The 23,592-nt window shown below is 35.7% G+C and overlaps 1 protein-coding gene across 1 annotated transcript in view; it reads left to right on the top strand.

Moving 5' to 3' along the window:
• LOC136836270 (nephrin-like) overlaps positions 1 to 23,592 on the top strand; it is a 524,495-nt gene that overhangs the window by 163,132 nt on the left and 337,771 nt on the right. The window contains 1 exon segment of the mRNA XM_067100298.1: positions 23,397 to 23,534. Coding sequence (XP_066956399.1) covers positions 23,397 to 23,534 — 138 coding nt within the window.

Here is a 23,592-nt window from a genome sequence, read left to right as displayed (position 1 = left end):
GAGAGAGAGCCCTGAAAGATCGGGAGATCTTCTAGATACGGGTAAAAGGTCTTTTCCTGAGGTCTCTGTCATACTCCAGGAAGGAGCGAGAGAGAGAGAGAGAGAGAGAGAGAGAGAGAGAGAGAGAGCCCTGAAGGATAGGAAGATCCTCAAGATAAGGGTAAAAGGTTTCTATATCATACTCCAGAGGGAGTGTTGGGAGAGAAGGCTTTTTTCATCTTTTGTTCTTTTTAAATACACATGATGACTCTCGTTTGACATCTTGTCCCAGCAGCTGATGTATACATATCCTCCCTAGCCATATAACACGTTGTTATACATAATACATTGCCATATTTCTTCCCCCTTGCCTTTCATTTCTGATGCCTTTAATACTCTTGCTGACGTGTATGTGTTGAATTTCATCATATTTCCTTCGTGTTTTGTCCCTTACTTGACACGTGTGATTTGGGTTGTGTGTGTGTGTGTTTACGTGCGCAGGCGCGCGCGTGCGTATATAAAGGGCGAAGGGCGGAAGGAAGAAAAGGGACTATTGTACTCTTTGCGTCTGTTCTTTGTCCTTCCTTCGCTTTCTTTGTGAGCCATTATTTCTTAGAAATATGTCCTTGAGGGGCTTCCTTAGTCTTTCTCTCTCTCTCTCTCTCTCTCTCTCTCTCTCTCTCTCTCTCTCTATTCAGTTTCATTCTCACTTGTTGCTTTGTCTTATTTTGATGGATCTTGGTTTCTTCACCTTTAAAAAGGTATATATATATTTTTCTATTCTGGTGCTGCTTAAGGTTAACTAACTATTGTTATTGCCCGAATTTTTCTTCAGTCGTTTGTTTTATTCTTGGTATATATATGATTATTTACTAAATGTACACACGACACACCAATATATATATATATATATATATATATATATATATATATATATATATTATATATATATATGTATATATATATATATATATATATATATATATATGTATATATATATATATGTATATATATATATATATATATATATATATATATATATATAATCTACACTCTTTATATATATATATATATATATATATATATATATATATATATATATATATATATATATATATATATATATATATATTAATCATTGTATATATATATATATATATATATATATATATATATTTTATATATATATGTATATATATATGTGACAACTCATAAATATATATATATATATATTTAATCATTTGTTTTTCTTTTTAATGTGGCCTATCTTTTCTCTGTGTTTCTCCTTACCTTCTCTTACTTCCTAATGAGCAACATATTCTTTGAGAGCTTGAATTTCAAGTCAGTGTCCCCCTTTGGTCCATGTGAATGGGGTTCATTTTCCGAATAATAATAATAATAATAATAATAATAATAATAATAATAATAATAATAATAATAATAATAATAATAATACACACAACCAAAAAAAACCACTCAAAGGGACGGCTTCACATGAAAAGGAAAATTGATAAGGAAAAGTCCAGGAAAAGTGGGAACACTGAGAAATATTTTGTATAAGGTCAGGGAAGCTTTTCAATGGCATTACGCTCCACTCACCCGATGTACAAAATGTCTATTCATTTCTCGTTTCCTGCTTATTACGTTTTATCCGTCGCAGGCCGAATTATTTTAAGGGTTTTCCGTCATCAATTCGTAGAGATAATTGATCGAAGGCGTAGAAAGGTGTTGTTTTGGAATTAAATACGGTTTTTTATGGTTCGTGTTTACATATTTATCTTTCTGTTCTATTTTAATTTTGTTTTGATAATTAGCTTTCAGTGTGAGTTTGGTCTGTGGAGTTGATTTTTTATATTTTATTTTAGATATAATTAATCTTTTCTCCTTATTTAGTAATAATCCCGGAACAGCTTTCAGCCTCAATCAGTGAGCTTTTCTTTAGGCATTTGGCTAAGATCATTTTGTCGTTGCACAGAGCCTTGGAGGCGCAAGTGTATGGGATTCAGTCCTGAACGGCAAATATTTAACCGCAATTCATCGTACGCTCATATAAGGGGCCGTGTGGTTATCTAGGCATTTTTTCACCTTGCTATTCAAAGAAAATTTTTAGTCTCATCCTACTCTCATATAAGAGACCATGTGGTTATCTAAGCATTTTTTCCTTTCGTCATTCAAAGAAAATTCGTAATCTCCTGATCAGTTCCTCAAGGTAAGAAGATTATTATTCATATAGCTTGTGCAAACAGGTAACGACACTTCCTGCTGGAGAATTCCCCTGTAAACTCTACCCTAAAAGGAAAGACTGCAGTATCTGTAAGAATACAGATCTTTACTACTGATTTTGCAGATACTGCGAATGGGACCCCCTAAATAAAGCACTGAAGAATCATTCCGAAACTGCAGTAACTTGTGTGTTAGTGATTCACGAGCCCAATAGGCGTCATACCTCAGTTCCGAAAATTTTGTAGATACAGCAGTTTTCCATTTTAGGGCAGTGCTGTTGCCTGAAATCAGACGCATAACAGACGTACTTTGGTTGCTTGAAAATGTAAGCAACTGTTTGAAGTTTCTTGGGATCAGGAGAATTTTGATCGACTTCATTGATCAAGCTCGTATATCCTTTCTTTGGCTGATGCGCTGGATGTGACGAAGTGTTCACTAAAGATGCATTCACTGATCTGAAGATTTTGAAGTACTGTATGTTTACGTGACTATATTTAAAAGAGTGCTTTCAAAGTAAGTTTGCGTGATTATAAAAAGTACTTCCAAAGTATGTTTACGTGATTATATTTCAAAAAGTACTTTCAAAGTATGTTTACGTGATTATATTTAAAATAAGCACTTTCTAAGTCCAAATTTATATCTTCTTGATCAGCTTCGCATTGCGTCTGAAGCCGTGGGATTTCAGCGAGAATGAATGTGCGAGTTGTTAGTGATCTACAAAAGGATATTGATAAAATATTTGAGTGCTCGTTAATGAATACATTTATTAGTAATATATGTTGGGAAGATATCTGAATGTATGTATCGGGGCCGGGGGCGGACCTTGTCCCTCCCTTATAACGCTTATCGATCTGAGGTGTTCACTGCTGTCCTTCTCCTTTATCTATTTCCCAACTTCCCTACCCCTCTTATCCTCCCCCCCCCCACTCCCCCCCTCTCATCCATCATCACTCCTTCTCAAAATTGATGATATTGTCCTACTGTCATAATTCACTGGACTGTAAAATTACCAAGCACTCGCCTCCGAGTCATTATCGTTCGGACTCCTTTTTATTATACGATATATATATATATATATATATATATATATATATATATATATATATATATATATATATATATATATATAATATATATATATAATAATAATAATAATAATAATAATAATAATAATAATAATAATAATATTTAATCTGGAGGATGAGATGCGGCTGCCAGTGCCTGCGGCCGTAGTAATCTCTGGTTCGATTGTCTAGAATAAATCAAGTACGAGACGGGAATAGGGACCCAGAAATTTATGACCTGTTCGTGACGCTAAATCCGGGTCGTAATTCGGAGGCAGATTTTATCATTGGGACACAATTGTTTCGCCACTTCCGGTAGTGGCACCTTTCGGAGAATGATCGCGTTTCTCCTCCGTTCGCATTCCAGCGCGCAAACGCGCGAAGAAGGAAGTGGAAAAAGGGGGAGAGGAAGAATAACAGAGCGAAAGGAGGAAGCTTAAGATAAAGTAAAGAAGATTCTGAAAAGTGCGGAAAGCTCACGTTATAGTTTAAAATAGAGGAGAATATTTATAAGGGAAGTGAGTTTGTAGTTTTTATTAAACAGAGGCAGAATCAGAGAAGGAGGTAGGTCATAATATTCAAAATACTAAGGAAGAACGAAACATATGCATGAAGGACGGCTATTTATAAAAAAAAGTAAAAAAAAATGAGGTTGTAGTAAGGAAATTGTCGCGGTATATAGAAAGTTCAGAATGATGGTTTTAGATAAAAAAAAAAAAATTTGAAAAGGAATTACAGTAGTCCTTTTTTTTTTTAAAGATGAAGAATACGAGACGTTAAGATGGAAAGGCGTTGCTCCAAAAAGATAAGACTGTGAGACATGAGACCATTTTATTAAAAAGGGGAGAATAGGGGCGGTCTTAGTTTTAAAAATGGGAAGTATTTAAAGGGGAAGTCGTTTTAAAAAATAGTGGAAATTTAAGAGAAGCAAAGAAAAAGGGTTGCAATTTATCATTTAAATTGGTTATAAAAGTTTCAATAGAAAGTAAAGATGCGTACTTGAATGCCTACTTAAACTACTGTGTATTTTTAAGCTGTGTGCGATTGATATATATGAAAACTTAACCATAATTCTTTGTTTTTCATCAAGTTCCGTGCACTTCATTTTTGTGGAAATAGCTGATGAAAATTTGTAGACGTTTTTGACACACAAGCAAATGCTGGTGTTGTCTTTTGTCACACATTCTTCATTCATGATGGGTATATCAGATTTAATTTTTGGAAAACAGAGAAAGAAGAAGAAGAAAGAAGAAGAAGAAGAAGAGAGAAGAAAGAAGAAGAAAGAAGAAAGAAGAAAGAAGAAGAAAGAGAAAGAAGGAAGAACTGCCGGGCAACAAAGAAATTGAAGTATGAAGATTGGTAAGGGAAAAGGCTTGGAGCTGACATCTCTCGCTCTCTCCTTTTATTTATATGTCTGTCATCGTTTGCCTCAGGACTCCCGTGGTGTTTAGGTCTGACAGGGTTTTATATGCACAGATTCTCTCTCTCTCTCTCTCTCTCTCTCTCTCTCTCTCTCTCTCTCTCTCTCTCTCTCCTCTATATATATATATATATATATATATATATATATATATATATATATATATATATAATCTGCATATGTGGTATACGTGTACCTGCAAAATATTGATTTCTGTTTAGATTTTGGGGAAAAGGCCGCTTGACGGAACGTCAATCAATTCCGGAATTTGTTTTGGCTGTTTGACCTATTACTGTTAATTCTCTGGTCAAAGAATGAACAAGGCTCCGTATCTGGAACTTGTAGTGAAGACTTGATTCTCTCTCTCTCTCTCTCTCTCTCTCTCTCTCTCTCTCTCTCTCTCTCTCTCTCTCTCTCTCTCATAGGGGCACTATTATCGAAGGCTGTAAGTAGCGTCGTGTGAGGCTTGAGTTGCATGTGGCAAATAACCCCCTCATTTCCCATGCGATGTTAAGAGCATTATTTGTTCTTATAGGTCGCGATAATCTATGTAATGTTGTAGTGTGTGCTACTTACCTGCGTGCGCGTGGTTGTATTATGGTTGTATTATACAACCTCGAACGGCAAATGCTCTTGTTGTATGGCTTCTGGCCGTAAAGCTTATTATTTCGCTACGACCTCTCTCTCTCTCTCTCTCTCTCTCTCTATATGTACTGTCTGTTACGTGACTCCCCCGCTCATTATGCAAGAGGGAGGGTTGTGCATATTGTGTAAAAGCTATGATCTGATGCTTTTAAGATTGCGGTCTGGTCTCGTGCTTAGGTTTTTGTTTGTTGCATAAACAGATTTATGATTTATTCACATGTATCGTATCTCTCTCTCTCTCTCTCTCTCTCTCTCTCTCTCTCTCTCTCTCTCTCTCTCTCTCTCTCTCAACCGCAACAGATCAGGTTTCCATTCAAAGGCTCTCTCTCTCTCTCTCTCTCTCTCTCTCTCTCTCTCTCTCTCTCTCTCTCTCTCTCTCTCCAGTTACAGTACACTTACAGCACGCAAAAACTCAGGATTCAGTTTAGGGACTCCTCTCTCTCTCTCTCTCTCTCTCTCTCTCTCTCTCTCTCTCTCTCTCTCTCTCTCTCTCTCTCTCTCCACTTACAGCAAGCAAAACTCAGGATTCAGTTTAGAGACTCTCTCTCTCTCTCTCTCTCTCTCTCTCTCTCTCTCTCTCTCTCTCTCTCTCTCTCTCTCTACACTTACAGCACGCAAAACTCAGGATTCAGTTTAGAGACTCTCTCTCTCTCTCTCTCTCTCTCTCTCTCTCTCTCTCTCTCTCTCTCTCTCTCTCGTACACTTACAGCACGCGACAAATCAAGTTTCCATTGAGAGACCTAGCGTGACTGAGGAACACGCACACACACTCTCTCTCTCTCTACATAATTGTTGAACTGACCACTTCACTAACTTGCGCACACAAAGGGATGCGTCGTCCACTTTTGTGCGAGCCAGGTAAAACGATGAATTGCTTGCACCGGCGTTTAATCAGACACTCTTCGGGGAGAAGCCCCCGAAAACGATGCTTTGAAGCAAAGTCCCTCAAGCACAGCCTCAACAATACTCGGGAGGTGGAAGGCCCGGAATTGCACAAACACCGTGCATTATGCTTCTTGTGTTTTCGGAGGTGGTTGGGGCCAGGGAGGAGGACAAATGAAGAGGTTACTTTTCGCAGTCAGTGTAAAATCTCGGAGAGCAGAATTATGGCAAACTTTGAGGCAAGATATTATTAATTATTATAAAGTCATTTAACGTAATTACTTGGGTCATATTTGTCTATAATTACTTGGGTCTTATTTGTCTAAACTCATGGTGGGCTTGTTCGAAGGATTTGCTCTTCAATTAGAAGTGAAAATTATAGTAAGGTAGAGTTTAAGAAGCTGGACAGCTAAGGGAGCAGATGAAAAGTAAGATGCAGAAAGCAGTGCGCCTGAGGACACTGCAAAACACTCTCAGCATTGTCTACAGTGTGCCATCGCGAGGCACGCCTTAAGATAACCTGCTGTCTCCCCCCGCCCACTACAACTGGGTAAAAATCGAGGTTGATATTTTCGCTTCTTCATGGAACCATTGTTTGCTTTTGCCAAGGCAAAAATTCCTCTGCTTGATTCTCTTTGTTTCGGAGAGATATTAAGATACCTGGGTTTCATTTCAATTGCTTATTCTCCATTTATTTATATATTTGTTTCTTTCATCGCTTACTACCTTTTGGGTATTCATAACGGTGCGACCTCTTGTATTGATATTAGTTTCATCAACACAATATATTATATCTTTATATAAATATATATACTATATATATATATATAATATATATATATATATATATATATATATATATATATATATATATATATATAAATATATATATATATATATATATGTCAACTAAATAAGAGAAGCATTTCTATGATATGCTTCATTTTCATTGAAACAATGAATCCATATATATATATATAACTATATATATATATATATATATATGTATATATATATATATATGTAATATATATATATATATATATATATATATATATATATATATAATGTATGTGTATTAAAAAATTAAAACTTGCCAAATTACTGTGTGAGATGTATAGGTGAGTATATGTATGAATACGTTTAAAGCTCACTTATAATTCTCTCTCTCTCTCTCTCTCTCTCTCTCTCTCTCTCTCTCCTCTCTCTCTCTCTCTCTCTCTCTGTCCGGCAGGGGCCTTATGACCCCATAAATAGAGCTCCGTTGATTATGGGCCCGAGGCGATTTCCAACTCGTTGTCCCCGCGGGATCTGTCATTTCATTTAACGATCTTTTGATATTGAAGCTTTTCTGTTATAGTCGGCTTAATGGCCGACCTTCATCGTTATGGGCAATTAGATGCTGCGATTTCTTGTTTTCATCGCTCTTTGAGTGTTGGCTTTTATCTATTACCAGCCATTTATGAACAGCTGCAGGTTGCTGGTTATTAAGCCGTCTTTGGAGGCAGGGGTGGGGGTGGGGGTGGGGAGGGGAGGCTGTCTCGTCGATTGTCTTATGGCTTTGTGATGGTCAGATTGCTCCGGCCTCTGTAACAGTCAACGGCTTATACGTGTGTCTTAAATGGATTATGTTCTGAGGGTGCATAAATGCGAGCGTGTATTATAAATACACATGTATAAATATATATGTGTTTGTGTTTGTGTATGTGTATGTATATATATATATATATATATATATATATATATATATATATTTCTTAATATATATGTATATATATCTATCTATCATATATATTATATACACATATGTGTGTGTATCATATATATATATATATATATATATATATATATATATATATATATATATATATATATATATATATATATATATATATTGTGTCAGCAACTCGTACCGAATGTCATATTTGGGGTTTTGTAGCGTGTCGTCCAGTTTATGAATTATTATTATTATTATTATTATTATTATTATTATTATTATTATTATTATCAGTAGTAGTAGCAGCAGCAGCAGTAGTAGTATTAATAAATTTAGTAGTAGTAGTAGCAAAGTTAGTTTAAGGAGGCCTCTTTTTTTTAAATTTATTCAAAATAAATTATGTAGTATAATATACCATCTTCAGCGTCATTTATCTACAGAAAGTAAAAGAAAAAGTTTGGAGGAATTTATCGATTTTTCTCCTATGTAAAATTATGAATATTTTTTTTAACCTAAAAATTTATCGATTTTTCGCTTATGTAAAAATATATTTTTTTTTCTTGACCCTAAAAATTTATTGATTTTTCGCCTATGTAAAAATATGAATAATTTTTTCTCGAACGTGAAAATTTATCGATTTTTCGCCTATGTAAAAATACAAATAATTTTTTTCTTGAACCTAAAAATTTATCGATTTTTCGCCTGTGTGAAAATATGAATAATTTTTTCTTAATCCTAAAAATTTATCGATTTTTCGCCTTGTGAAAATATGAATAATTTTTTCTTGATCCTAAAAATTTATCGATTTTTCGCCTATGTAAGAATATGAATAATTTTTTCTTGAACCTAAAAATTTATCGATTTTTCGCCGATGTAAAAATGTGAATAATTTTTTTCTTGAACCTAAAAATTTATCGATTTTTCGCCTCTGTAAAAATATGAATAATTTTTTTCTTGAGCCTAAAAGTTTATCGATTTTTCGCCTATATAAAAATATGAATAATTTTTTTCTTGAACCTAAAAATTGATCGATTTTTCGCCTATGTAAAAATATGAATATTTTTTTTTTCTTGAACCTAAAAATTGATCGATTTTTCGCCTGTGTAAAAATATGAATAATTTTTTTCTTGAACTTAAAAAATAAACGCCCAAATTTGCATTGCTCAAGATTTCTGCCAAGCATTTTACGATTCCCTCTTTATTACAGCGAGTGGCCCGAGTGTTATTTGAAAGGTTCGGCGGAAATTACAAAACGTTCTGGTGCTTTACTGTTTGTTTTGGTCAGTGATAAAGGAAACACGAGAAGACAGTAGCTCTGTAGATATCACAGTGGCTAAACAAGGGAAAAAAAATAAAATATAAAACATAAAAACCCAGTTTTTAGGTTCTGTCTTTGAGGAAACATTAGTTTTTCATGGGGGGTAAGGGGGAAGGGCGTTGGGAGCTTTGGAGGTTTGGGGGTTGGCAGGACCCATAAGCAAAGAAATAATAAATAGGAGGACATCAATGTCCCGTGGTTTATGGAAACATTTTATGGGTGCCTGGATTCCGAGAATATTCTTACTTGCGAATATTATAGCCTATAAAATTTCTAAGTAATAGGCCCTTGATCGCCCTGTCTCTCGTGTTATGACGGTTTTGCCTTTCGGCATTGGGCACGACGAGGCGCCTCTTCTGTAGGGCAGGGGGGGAGGGAGGTGGAGGGGTAAGAGAGGCCCCCCTCTCTGGGTGAGGGTATGCTATAGACGTCCTTCACAAATATATGGGTCAAGATGAAAGGCTTCTGCGTAGGGAGAACAAAATAGTTAAGTATGTTTTTAAGAATGGTGGCATTCGGTCGTCGAGTAAGAACAGTTTGTTGGTTGGATATTTAAGATCATTTACAGATTCCAAGAAAAGAGAGGGATGTCTTATGAAAAATATAATGGAGGTTATTTTTTTTTTTATGAAAAAATATAATGGAAGTTGGTTTTTTTTTGTGAAGGATGATATTCAGTTTCCAAAGGAACAAAGAATGTATCTTGATATTCTTAGATTTGAGTAACGTGGAAAATTAGGGAGATGGGTTCAAGAACGAAGAAATTGCAGACGGTGAAAGAACATTAAAAAGATTGATTGATTGATTATGTCTCTTAAAACTGGCGTGACAACATCTATAGGTAACTGACGCCGTAATAAATTTAAATAGAAAACTAGAAATAAATAAGTTTAAAAAGAATTTCAAATAAAAATATCTAAAAAAAATATGTATATAATCATATTATCAATACTTACATATACTTTATATGTATAATTTAAATTTTGTTGAGGCGCCCGCATCCTACATAAAGATATATAACTGACATATGTTACAATCCCCTCCGAGGATTGTAGCTAGAATAGAATAACCTTGATTAATATAGCAGGCTAGATGTTGATTGTGTGTGTGTGTGTGTGTGTGTGTAAATAACAAAGGAGAATGTCTAGAGATTCAAAAGGCAGGGAGAATTTGGTAGAGGAGCGAATTCTTTGTTGCCATTTGAGCCGTTTGTTTCAGAGTGCTACTGACTTCTCTGTGTTGGTCCTTTGCGATCGTGGCGTCGGTGACCCTGGTAGTTGTGACGCCAGATAACCCACAATTAATCAATTAATCAATCCTTTGCGATCGAAAATTTACAATTTATTGACGATCCTTCGGGAAGCTTCGTAAGCGGCTGAAACGTGAAAGCAGACCTCGTCTATTCAGAGCAAAGGCATGGCGTTATGAACTGAAGCAAGACCGTGCTTACAGGAAGATAATAGAAGTCAAGGACTTAGTTCAAGTACACTCACGGTCGACATACTCCCTGGAACGTCGGCCGAACAAATCCATATTCGGCGTACTGTCGTCCGTCACATGCACTGTTCACGTCATGAATTATGTGCGGCTGTGTAAAGAGAGAGAGTTATTACATTCCCCTGTTTGTTCTTTTTATTAATGATGCCCCATTAGAAAAGAAGGCGCCGAGATCGATTTTTTTCATGGGTATCTTATCACCCCACAGCACTGTACGGGAAGTGCCATAACTGGAGCGGATGTAATGAGAAATAAAGGCTTTAATGGGATATTGGGAGGTTGGAAAGGGTGGGAGGAAGGGAGCCTAGAGAAAGGGTTTAACTAACTGTTGGAAGGGTGGATGGATGGATGAAGTTGAGGGGGGTGGAAAACGAAAGGTCTACAGAATATCGCGGAGGAGGGGGAGAAGGAATGTTCACAGGGTGTGGGAATGAAAGCGATCCTTCAAAGGGCGTCGATGGAAATGAGAGAGAGAGAGAGAGAGAGAGAGAGAGAGAGAGAGAGAGAGAGAGCCTACTGCTCTTCCCTTATGTTCCTTACAGTGGCTTAATGGCCATTGGAAGCAAGTGATTACCTTCGTTAAGTATCGCTTTGTAAGTTCTTAGCTGTGGTATGTTGGTAACCTTTCATATCTTGGTTATCGCTCTCACAGAAAAAAAAAAAAATCATGAAAAAAAGTATCTAAGCGCTTCTTCCGTATCCTCAATTGCAAGACGTTTAATAATGCAGTCTCTGACCTCTTGCCAATCCCGGGCGGATAACAGCTGGCGCACAATTTGGTCTTCATATCTGGAAGGCGCATTAAAATTTGCAATGGAACGTTAGTGATTATTGGTCCTGCATGCGGAGAGAAAGCTCACGTTTTAAAATTCATGACTTCCATATTGGCTTCAGTTTTCTGTGTTTGATTAGTTTGATAAGAATGGCCCGTGAATATTGCAGGCTGCATTTCCCGGCCGAGTTTAACGTGGGTGGGTCATGGCTGCAGCATGTAAATTCGGGAGCGACTTTTACCGTCAGTCCAGAGGCAGTCATTGCTAGGATCGCACAGAGGAGTTTTTTTTTTCTTATATTTTGTTATTTAAAAAAAAAGGAAAGGTGGGTGAGGGGATATTGGTGTCGTGTACGCGCTAGTTCCTCCCTCTCTCCCTCACCCCCCCTTCCCCCTTCATTTTGAAAGGCATTTCATAACGTCGTTGAGTTTAATTAACGTTCTGTACGTGAGCCCCATACCCCTAATCTCATTTTCCCGTATGAATTAAATGAAGATGGGTAATTTTGTCTAGGGCGTACTTCCCCTTGTTGGGCATTGCGTTCTCATTGCAAGAGCCTTAATAACTAGAGTTCGCCTTGCTCTGGTTTTTAGTTTTCTGTAAAAGAAAACTGTTGTGCCGGCTTTGAATGTCCGTCCGCACTTTATTCTGTCCGCACTTTTTCTGTCCGCCCTCAGATCTTGAAAACTACTGAGCCTAGAGGGCTGCAAATTGGTATGTTGATCATCCACCCTCCAATCTTCAAAAATACCAAATTGCAAGCCACTAGCCTCAGTAGATATATTTTATCTAAGGTTAAATTTAGCCATAACCGTGCTTCTGGCAACGATGTAGGATACGCCGTCACCGGGCCGTGGTTAAAGTTTCACGGGCCGCGGCTCGTACAGCATTATACCGAGACCACCGAAAGATAGATCTATTTTCGGTGGCCCTGTTATACGCTGTAGCGGATGTACAGAAAACTCGATTGCGCCGAAGAAACTTCGTCGCATTTTTTACTTTTTTTCGCAACTAATGATAGATTCCAACATAAGAACCATTACGTAATTGATATGAAACCTTACGTTTGTATTATCTGGCGACATTCCGCAAGGTATGTATTGAGGTCTGCGTGAATATGTATCTTTAGAAAATACAAATAGATCTGACTTCATAACAACATTTTGACACGACATGGCAACATCGAACGAAGCAAGCGCTGATAGATATCACGTGGAGCTAGAAAATAGCTGTGGCTTGTAAGTATTAAATTAAAGCTTTAAATATAAATATGATCCTTTTAAGAACTTTTGATATTTACATTTCAACTTGAGTATATAGACAGATGTTACTCATTTGAGTTTCACCATCTCAAATATTAAGTGTCTAGTAGTCGCTATGTATACCACAAACATACACATACATATGCAATGCATATATATATGTATATATATATGTATATATATATATATATATATATATATATATATATATATATATATATATATATATAAAATCACGTTCCATATTTTCGTGGATCAGTTATGCACATACATACATACATACATACACACATACATACACATATGTAATTATATATATAATATATAATTATATATATAATATATATATATAATATAATATATATAAGTATATATAATATATATATATATATATATATATATATATATATATATATATATAAACGTGCATATACATACTGTACATACATACATACATACATACATATACCGTGTGCGCGCTTGCTGGTGCATGAATCTCATAATTGAATTAGAACACAATAAAAAAAGTGGTGGAGAATCGTAAGGTGAAGAAAAGTGCGGGTAATCTGACGCGTATAATTCAAGAAGACTTCCACCGCCTCCCTCCAGAAACTCAGAGTTATCTTGGTCCATAAATTAAAAAGCCCTTCCATGATTTTGGAATATGGACACTTAAGTTTACTGGAATGGAGCAGATGGCCGTAAAGTGAATAAGAATACCCATTGGCTGGAATAGGGTTGGGACAGAGATATCACGAGTTTCTGAGAAACGGGGAAGATGGGATAAGTGTTAATGTGGAAGGGAATTGGGTAATAATAATAATAATAATAATAATGGGAGGAAGGAGGAGGGGAATAATTATAATACTGAGGAAGGTAATAATGTTTATAATAATACTGAGGAAGGGAATAATAATAATAATAATAATAATAATAATAATAACAATAATAATAATATGGAAAGTGTTACCTCAAGGCTATATAATAATTTGAAAGGAAAACATTCCTTTCTATTTATCACATTTTTACGTCTAACATACATCAAGATGGTGGCCGAGTATAAAGTTATGCTTTCCAAGGAAAGAAGGCTTAAGACCTCAAGTTGTGATGCCGCAACTTTCCTTGTGACCAGCGTAAAATAAATTTAAGTTTCTTCAAGAATTTCGGGCATACCTTTGCTTTGTGTCGAAATGCCATTTTAGTAAATTTTTTATTATGCGTTGTAAAAAGAGGCATTTGATTGAATGACTGATGTTTTCAATAGTGGTTCTGTAGAGTGATTTTGATGTGATTAGAATTTTAAAAACTTGTTGGACATTCACATTGATTTGATATTCCGTTTCAGACGATATTTAGTAACGATGTTTCTATTTATTGCTTCTCCATTTCCGCGGATGATTGTTCCAAGTTGATATAGAAATCATTAATTTGGTTTTCAAGACACATACTCCTAGGGTCTCAAATATGTATAATTTTGTAGAACTCGCGCAGTGCAAACTTGGTCTCAAAACCTTACTCCCTTAAGCTATTACACGAAAACTATTTTGAAGCGCCTCTTATGGTTTTATGAACCCTTGGCATATTATTCCGCTGGATAACTACACCAGGGTTATTGCATTCTTTATGGCGAACTTATCGATAATCAAGTAAAGTGGGCTACAGAATAAGAGGCGGGCCTTTAAGCCTGAACTTGGTAAAAGGTGGGAGGCCATATTTATTGGGTCGAGTGTTGCACTTAAGTTCCATTCCATGTAGGCTACATATGTTGGGGTTAATGTAATGACTTGGTTTTTGTGGCTATACAGTAATTGTCAACGATTGTATTCGTACGTTGAGTTGATAAGGGACTCTGGGATTAATACAATTAGCCTATTATACGTGAATTCAGATCAGCCATATTTTAGCTACTCTCTCGCGTATTGCGTTTCCTATCTTCTATTTATGACCTACCCTCTTTTATTGGTTTATTCTTCCCACCAGAGATAGTTTAAGAGGGAAGGGTGGCTTTTATCTCGAGTGGTCATGTATATGTACTTAGATAAAGAGAAATATTTTAAATACGTTTCTGCTCTAAGTGTTACTTGTGTAATAAGTTAAAAGCCTTTGTTATTTTTGTTCAAAATTGATTTAATTGAAACATTTCTGCACGTGAAATTTATCATCACTCGATCGCATTGCGTCTATGTTATTTCCGAAAAACATTTTTCTTCGGTTAAATAGAAGTTTGGGAGTAATTACCGAATGAGTTTTGTCACCCAATTACAGAGAAACAGTTGGACCTTCTGGCTTCATTTGAAAACATCTCAGCAATGTCATTCCTGTCATTCGAAGTTATAAATACGATGAATTCAGCAGGACGGAATTTTGAATATCTTTCAAAATTTTTATTTTCGTGTGTGTGTGTGTGTGTGTTTGTATGTCTGTGTGTGTGTGTGTGTGTGCGTTTCGCTCGTATAGCAGTTGCCATCAGAGTATCACATTTATATGAAGCAGGTTGAAAACTTGCAATTCCTTGTTCTTGGTGTCATTTAGCACATTGGTTTTAGGTGAAGAGGGAGCGAGAAAATATGTTGTTTCGTGATTATTGTTCGAAATTCCGGTGGCGTTGATAACCGGGAGTGAAAGTGTTCGCTGTCGTGGATTTCTAACCATGCGTCAAGCTTTGATCACTGGTGGTTTTTGGTTTCATGAAGACATAAATTACAGCTCTCTCTCTCTCTCTCTCTCTCTCTCTCTCTCTCTCTCTCTCTCTCTCTCTCTCATTATTATTATTATTATTATTATCACTACCGTGTATCAAGCATCGTCCACTGATAGTTTTTGGTTTCATGAAGACATGAATTATAGCTCTCTCACACTCTCTCTCTCTTTCATTATTATTATTATTATTATTATTATTATTATTATTATTATTATTATGTCTCAAGCACCGTTCACTGATTATTTTTTATTTCATGAAGACATAAATTATAGCTCTCTCTCTCTCTCTCTCTCTCTCTCTCTCTCTCTCTCTCTCTCTCTCTCTCTCTCTCTCTCTCTCTCACCCCTTCGGTGTGGTGGGGAAGTAAGAGAATCGTGACAACTTCTTTTGTGTAGTGACTGTCACGTATATATACATACATTTATATATATATATATATATATATATATATATATATATATATATATATATATATATGTATATATATAATATATGTATATATATATATATATATATATATATATATATATATATATATATTATACGGACTACAGATACGTATCTGCATTCCTGTGACTGATATTATACGGACTTTTTGATAGGAAGTTCGTTCATTTATCTAGACTTTTTTGATGTGTAAGTTTACGTTCATTTTATATATATTTATATATATATATATATATATATATACATTTTATATATACACATATATATATATATATATATATATATATATATATATACATACATATACACATATAGATTGATAAATAGATAGACAGTTGTTCCAGACCAGATCAGAGAGAGAGAGAGAGAGAGAAGAGAACGAACCAGGTTGATTTCGTTCCGTGAAATAAAGGAAAAAGAGGAAAAGGAGACGACGGGATGGAGGATAATCATCAAAGAACCGGAGCCAAACAATCTGCCAAACACATCCTACCTCGTCGGTAATTGGATAATAGTTAAATTCTGCGTTCCCCCCATCCCCTCCGCCCCACCACACTACAATCATTCTTTCCCTTCCCCTCTCCTCCCTCCTTTTTCCTGCCCCACCGATAAATCCCTTTTCAGTCCATCTCAGGGTATTTGTTTTTGGACTTTTAATCTATCTCTCTCTCTCTCTCTCTCTCTCTCTCTCTCTCTCTCTCTCTCTCTCTCTCTCTCTCTCTCTCTCTCTCTCTCTCTCTCTCCTTAGCATCAGAAAGATAAAAAGAAATGTAAGTTAAATCAAAGAAAAAGAGAGTATAAAATTCTCTCTTGCTCCTAGCATCAGAATTTAGGTTAAATTGATACATATAAAACTCTCTCTCTCTCTCTCTCTCTCTCTCTCTCTCTCTCTCTCTCTCTCTCTCTCTCTCTCTCTCTCTCTCTCTCTCTCTCCCCTTTAGCATCAGCAGAGATAATAACAAATTAGTTGAAATGCAAAGTTTAAAATTTCTCTCTTGCTCCTAGCATCAAATTTAGCATCATTGATAGCTATAAAACTCTCTCTCTCTCTCTCTCTCTCTCTCTCTCTCTCTCTCTCTCTCTCTCTCTCTCTCTCTCTCTCTCTCTCTCTCTCTCCTTTGCATCAGAAAGATGAAAAGAAATATAAATTAAATCAAAGACAAAGTGAGTGTAAAATTCTCTCTTGCCCCTAGCATCAGAATTTAGCATAAATTGATAGCTATAAAACTCTCTCTCTCTCTCTCTCTCTCTCTCTCTCTCTCTCTCTCTCTCTCTCTCTCTCTCTCTCTCTCTGTCTTATGAGCGCATTCTGTATATGAAAGCATAATTTGCATTCCAGAATACGTTGTTTTTCTAATTGAGTTTTCAAAAAATATGCTTTTGTGAATAAAAGCACGTTAAAAGAAGAAGAAAGAAATTACATTGGCTTTGTTTGTATATATATATACTATATATATATATATATATATATATATATATATATATATATATATATATATATATATATATATACATATATATGTGTGTGTAATGTGTGTGTGTGTGTGTGTGTGTGTGTGTAGAAGAGAGAGAGAAGAAAGAAGAAGAAGAAAGAAGAAAATCACTGGAAAGAATAATTTCTGAATATCAGAGCTTTATTCTTGACTGTTCTCATTCTTTTTCCTTATTTCTTGGCGCTCCATAGCAGCAGCAGGCTTTAAATGGCCGGTCATTATGTCATAAATGACAATCGCTTACGACAGGGTGGGTGTCCAGGCAGCTATCAAACTACGAACAGGGCTTTTACAGTTTTCCCTGATGGCACCAGAAAGACAAAAAGGAAACGTAACTTAAATCAATACAGAAAGCGAATATAAAATTTTCTTCCTCCCTCTCTCTCTTTCTTTCTCTTAGCGTCTGGAAGGCAAAAAGAAATGTAAGTTAAATAGACCACGAAGTGAGTATAAAACTTTCCCTCTCTCATGCCATCAGAAAGATAGGTTGAATTAAGAGATAAAATCTTTCTCTCTCTCTCTCTCTCTCTCTCTCTCTCTCTCTCTCTCTCTCTCTCTCTCTCTCTCTCAACATCAGGGAGATAAAAGGAAAGTTAGGTTGAATATACATAATATGAAGTTCTCTCTCTCTCTCTCTCTCTCTCTCTCTCTCTCTCTCTCTCTCTCTCTCTCTCTCTCTCTCTCTCTCACCGGAAGATAAAAGGAAATATTAGCCAAATGTATATGGTATAAAATTCTGTCCGTCTCTCTCTCTCTCTCTCACTGGAAGATAAAGGAAATATTAGCCAAATATATATGGTATAAAATTGCCTCTCTCTCTCTCTCTCTCCTCTCTCTTTCTCTCTCTCTCTCTCTCTCTCTCTCTCTCTCTCTCTCTCTCTCTCTCTCTCTCTCTCTCTCTCTCTCTCTCTCTCTCTCACTGGAAGATAAAAGGAAATATTAGCCAAATATGCATGGTATAAAATTCTATCACTCTCACTGGAAGTTAAAAGAAATAGCCAAATATATATGGCATAAAACTCTCTCTCTCTCTCTCTCTCTCTCTCTCTCTCTCTCTCTCTCTCTCTCACTGAAAGTTAAAAGGAAATATTAGCCAAATATACATGGTATAACATTCTCTCTCTCTCACTGGAAGTTAAAAGGAAATATTAGCCAAATATACATGGTATAAAATTCTCTCTCTCTCTCTCTTTCTCTTTCTCTCTCTCTCTCTCTCTCTCTCTCTCTCTCTCTCTCTCTGAACCCATTGCGCCTCGCCTTCACTCCCTCCCCTACTTGGCCTAGCTTGGGTTCACCTTACGCCGTCATAAATGTAGCAATTCCGTGGCGAAATCTCCGTACCAGGATATTGGTTTTGCAGCCCAGAATGTCAATTCCTTGTTTATCTGATTGAGCCGCCGTAAAACGACCTCGGGCGAAGGAAGAATAAAATCTAATGACAACAACAGTTGTCATGACATCTGCAAGCCATTACAAAGTTAGGAAGAGTTATTGTTTTTTTTTTTTTGCATTTTTGTTTTTCCTAACTTTTGGGGAAAACAGAATAAAAAAAAAAACACCTTTCCTGATGGTGTATTTCTTCTTTCCTGTTTTTCCTGATCTGTGTTTGATATTATTTACGGGGTTCAAGACAGAGAATGTGTTTTTATCTGTTGTCGTCTTTTCAGGTTTTGTCTTAGTGGCTTCGTCTGTGTGGGGTGTTTTTTTTTTTATATTCATGACTGTAGTATTTTAGTTCATCCTAAAGTTTAAAATTTTTGCTCCTTTTTAGTTTTCTGTAAAAGAAAACTGTTGTGCCGGCTTTGTCTGTCCGTCCGGACTTTTTTTCTCTCTGTACCTTTTCTGTCCGCCTCCAGATCGCAAAAACTACTGAGGCTAGAGGGCTGCAAATTGGTATGGTGATCATCCACCCCCCAATCATCAAACATATCAGATTGCGGCACTAGCCTCAGTAGGTTTATCTTATTTAAGTTAAGTTTAGCCATAGTCGTGCTTCTGGCGGCGGTATGGGACAGGCCACCCGCCGAATACCGTGGTTAAAGTTTTAATGGGCCGCGGCTCATGCAGCGTATACCGAGACCACCCGAAGATAGATCTACTTTTGGTGGCCTTGTCTATGCGCTGTGGGGCTGTCTGAAACTCTACGTTTGCGCCGAAAGTTCAGCAAATTTTTCACCTGTTTCTCGTATCAACATTATTTCGAGTTCGAAATACTGATATGACCTTTGTAAATACAAAGATCATTTGTGCCTACACTACAGTGTTCTGTCATGGATTTGCGGTGTGTAACTGGCTGTCTTTTCATTTTATTTTGTATTTATTTATTACTCGTGCTCCCATATAATTTGAAAGTCTGCTCTCTCTTGTATTTATTAGTCATCGAATGGTGAATCGCTGTCTGGTATTATGTCAGTCTCTCGTGCCCAGTGCTAAATAAAAACTATTAATACGTCTTCCTATAATAGGCTCCTGTGTTATCCTCAAAAGCTTTTAATTTGTAAATCCCTTAACATTTCATAGAATCATCTTAACAAAACCCGAGCCGAGAGCTGTCGTGTTTCCCATCCATCATACCTAACGTTATAGAAAATATTCCCGTAAAGAAAAATACAAATAAAAATAAAAAGGTCCACCGGAGAGACGCGGTTATAAAATCGAGCAAAGCCACCAATACCTTCCTCCCGCCCGAACACAACACATAAATATGTAGGTAAGATAAACGGCCTTGCCATTACTATAGCATCGCCGTCGTTCGGGCGTTGGGGAAGTGGAAGTAACATTATACGCTGGAGAGAGAGAGAGAGAGAGAGAGAGAGAGAGAGAGAGAGAGAGAGAGAGAGAGAGAGAGAGAGAAAAGAGGATGGAGAAAAAGCCTATGGGATGTGAACTCTCCTTTTCCAAGTTGGGAGGAGATGAATTTTTGTGTTGGACATTCTTTTGCCGTCACATTATCGCCTGGTTTACTTTTATGAAACTAGAGAACTCCTCTTTCTCTCATTTTTTTTATTTTTTTTTTTTATCGCGTCCCCATTCGTGGGCTGTGACAGTAGACTTGCTAATACAGATTTACATTTTGTCCGTATACGGATGGTATTAAATGGTATTAAATATATGACATATATATATATATATATATATATATATATATATATATATATATAATATATATATATATATATATGTATATGTTTTTGAAGGCCCTTCCTACCTTGACACCGGCCTATGGGTGGATATGAAGTCCCTAACGGTTGTGTATGTTCGTCAGTACTGTTCCTGCAGTATATATATTTGTGACTTCTAATACTCTGTATTAGTCCTTCGTCAATGGCTTGGAAATAAAGTCGAAACCGGTCAGGACCTACACCCCGTCTCTTATTTTTCACCCGTGGTATTGTGTGATAAATGAATCACGTACAAAAGTGATTATAAGCATCATATCTATCTATCTATCTATCTATATATATATATATATATATATATATATATATATATATATATATATATATATATATATATATATATATATATATATATATATATATATATATATATATATATATATATATATATCAGTTTCTCACATCCAGAGAGAAGAGTGAGGAGATTCCCCTTAGACAAAACTAAGCGTTCATAAAGACAAAGGTTATGCCCATAGAGGAAACTTTTGCCAGAATGGCGATATAAAAGCCATTAAGTGGTTAAGCCATAAAGAGAGAGAGAGAGAGAGAGAGAGAGAGAGAGAGAGAGAGAGAGAGAGAGAGAGAGAGTTTTTCCCCTGTATGCTGTACCAGCTCGATTGGTAATAGGGTTACAGTTCCCTGGGCCTTGCTGTGTCATCCTTTTGAATAAAAATAAATTTGCAGGGGCGGGAAAAAAGTGTAGCTAGCATGTGTGTATGTTTGTATGTACGTACGAGAGAGAGAGAGAGAGAGAGAGAGAGAGAGAGAGAGAGAGAGAGAGAGAGAGAGAGAGAGAGAGAGAGAGAGAGCACTTAGTGGGGTTGACGACCGCGAACCAGGAAGGATTAAATTTGTGATATGAAGTGAAGCAGGATTATTAATGTGATTGTTTTTATTATTAATTTTTATTATTATTATTATTATTATTATAATTTTATTATCCCTTAGATGGTAAAGCAGCTCTGAGCCTCCTGTTTTTGTTATAGTTGCCCCTGTAGTGCAGTGAAGCTTTCGTTATTTTAAGAGAATTGTATTCGCTTCTGTTTTGTCGTGGGCGTTATATACATATATACTGTATATATATATATATATATATATATATATATATATATATATATATATATATATATATATATATATATATATATATATATATATATATATATATATATATATATATATATATATATATATATATATATATAATATATATATATATACACACACACATATATATACATACACACACACATACATATATATATATATATATATATATATATATATATATATATATATATATATACTAATATATATATATATTTATATTGTGTATTTGTGTGTCAATCAATCATCTGTCTTATGAAATGCTAGGAGGCTTTGGAGCCCTAAATTCTTTTCTTTCAAAATTTCAGTATTTTCCTTTAATAAAGGATGTGTAGGCTAACACATTGCGTGAAGGTATTTGCTATTTCAGTTTGATTATTCACTGCATTTTGATGCCAGCGTTTTTTTTTTTTAATGTAACGATTGGTGATCTGTTGTTATTGGTTTTCTTAATGAGTTACATGGTCTCTTATTTTCAGTTTTTAATATACCTTTATCAGTCGTTTACCGTACATGTTTTGTAAATCTTTTATTTTTTAGATTCAATTAACCTGTCAACCATAACGAGATTTTCTCCCCCTTTGAATGAAATTTTTATTCTTTTCTTTATTCATTCGATTCGTCTTTTTGCTGGGAGGAACTATGTCGGTTTAGCCTCTTCTTTTAGAATTAATAATATCTGCAGTTTCATTTTTCCCTTTGCGGATGTGATCGCCGAAAGGAGGTGATGTTGAAAAGCAATTTTATGCAGATGAGTTTTATTTCCATCTTTCATTTTTGTGTACATAAAATTAATATTCCGTAGTTCTTGCCGGATTATTGTCGTGATTATACTGACATTGTTAAATGCAATCCGTGTTTAGTAATATTAATTTCAGGTTTTTAACAATTTCCTTCATTGTTAAATTGTGGCTATTGCAGGCGTTGTTGCTCAGTACTGATCGGACCATTCCTTTTACTGAACCTCCGTTCATATTCTCTTTCTTCCATCTTACTTCCTACCCCTCACCTAACATTATTTTCGACATTATCTTGAGCGCTGAATGACCTCATTGGTCCCAGCGCTTGGCCCTTGTCCATTTTATCTACTTATTCATTAATTTGATAACGCATTTTTTTTCTTTTCTAATAAGTGATTTCTTCTTTCTGTATTTTTCTTTGACCTCCAGTTACTTCTTTCTAATGAACACCATATTCCTTGGAAGCTTGAACTTCAAGTCAATGCCCCCTGTTGGCTTGTTCCATATGATTAGGATTCATCTTCTGAATAATAAATAATAATAATAATAATAATAATAATAATAATAATAATAATAAATTGTATATTCCAGTTGCAATTATCATACTTTTCCATCGTATATCCCAATTCCAGTTACGATGCTGTTTGTTATCAGTGTCTCGTACTTTTCCCTTATTCAGTTGCAGTTACGATACTGTCTTCGTCATCAATGTCTTATAGTTTTCCCTTGTATATCCAATTCCAATTACGGTACTGTTTGTTATTAATGTCTCATACTTTTACCATATTCAGTTGCAATTACGATACTGTGTTTTTAAATGGAAGGTGATGATATCAAATAACACTGTGTTTGCTATCAATGTCCCATACTTTTCCCTTATCCAGTTGCAATTACGATACTGAGTTTGTTATCAGCAGCGTCTGACAGTTTTCTCCTTCTTCCCCTCCAGCCGTAGGACAACAGAGGCAGCACTTTCGGACCTCTCCTGAGGACCAGCACGTGGTAGAAGGGTCCGTGGCCATTATCAAATGCGAAGTGGGCAATCTGGCCGGTCGAGTGCAGTGGGCCAAAGACGGTTTCGTCCTAGGTAAGTACCCACTTCCTTCGTCCAATTTTTTTTTCTTTTATTGATATTAGTTTGTTTT

Source organism: Macrobrachium rosenbergii, chromosome 56 (assembly GCF_040412425.1).
Source record: "Macrobrachium rosenbergii isolate ZJJX-2024 chromosome 56, ASM4041242v1, whole genome shotgun sequence".
Lineage (NCBI taxonomy): Eukaryota > Metazoa > Arthropoda > Malacostraca > Decapoda > Palaemonidae > Macrobrachium > Macrobrachium rosenbergii.
The sequence above is the reverse complement of the archived record's forward strand: the minus strand, read 5'-3'. Positions and strand labels throughout refer to the sequence as shown.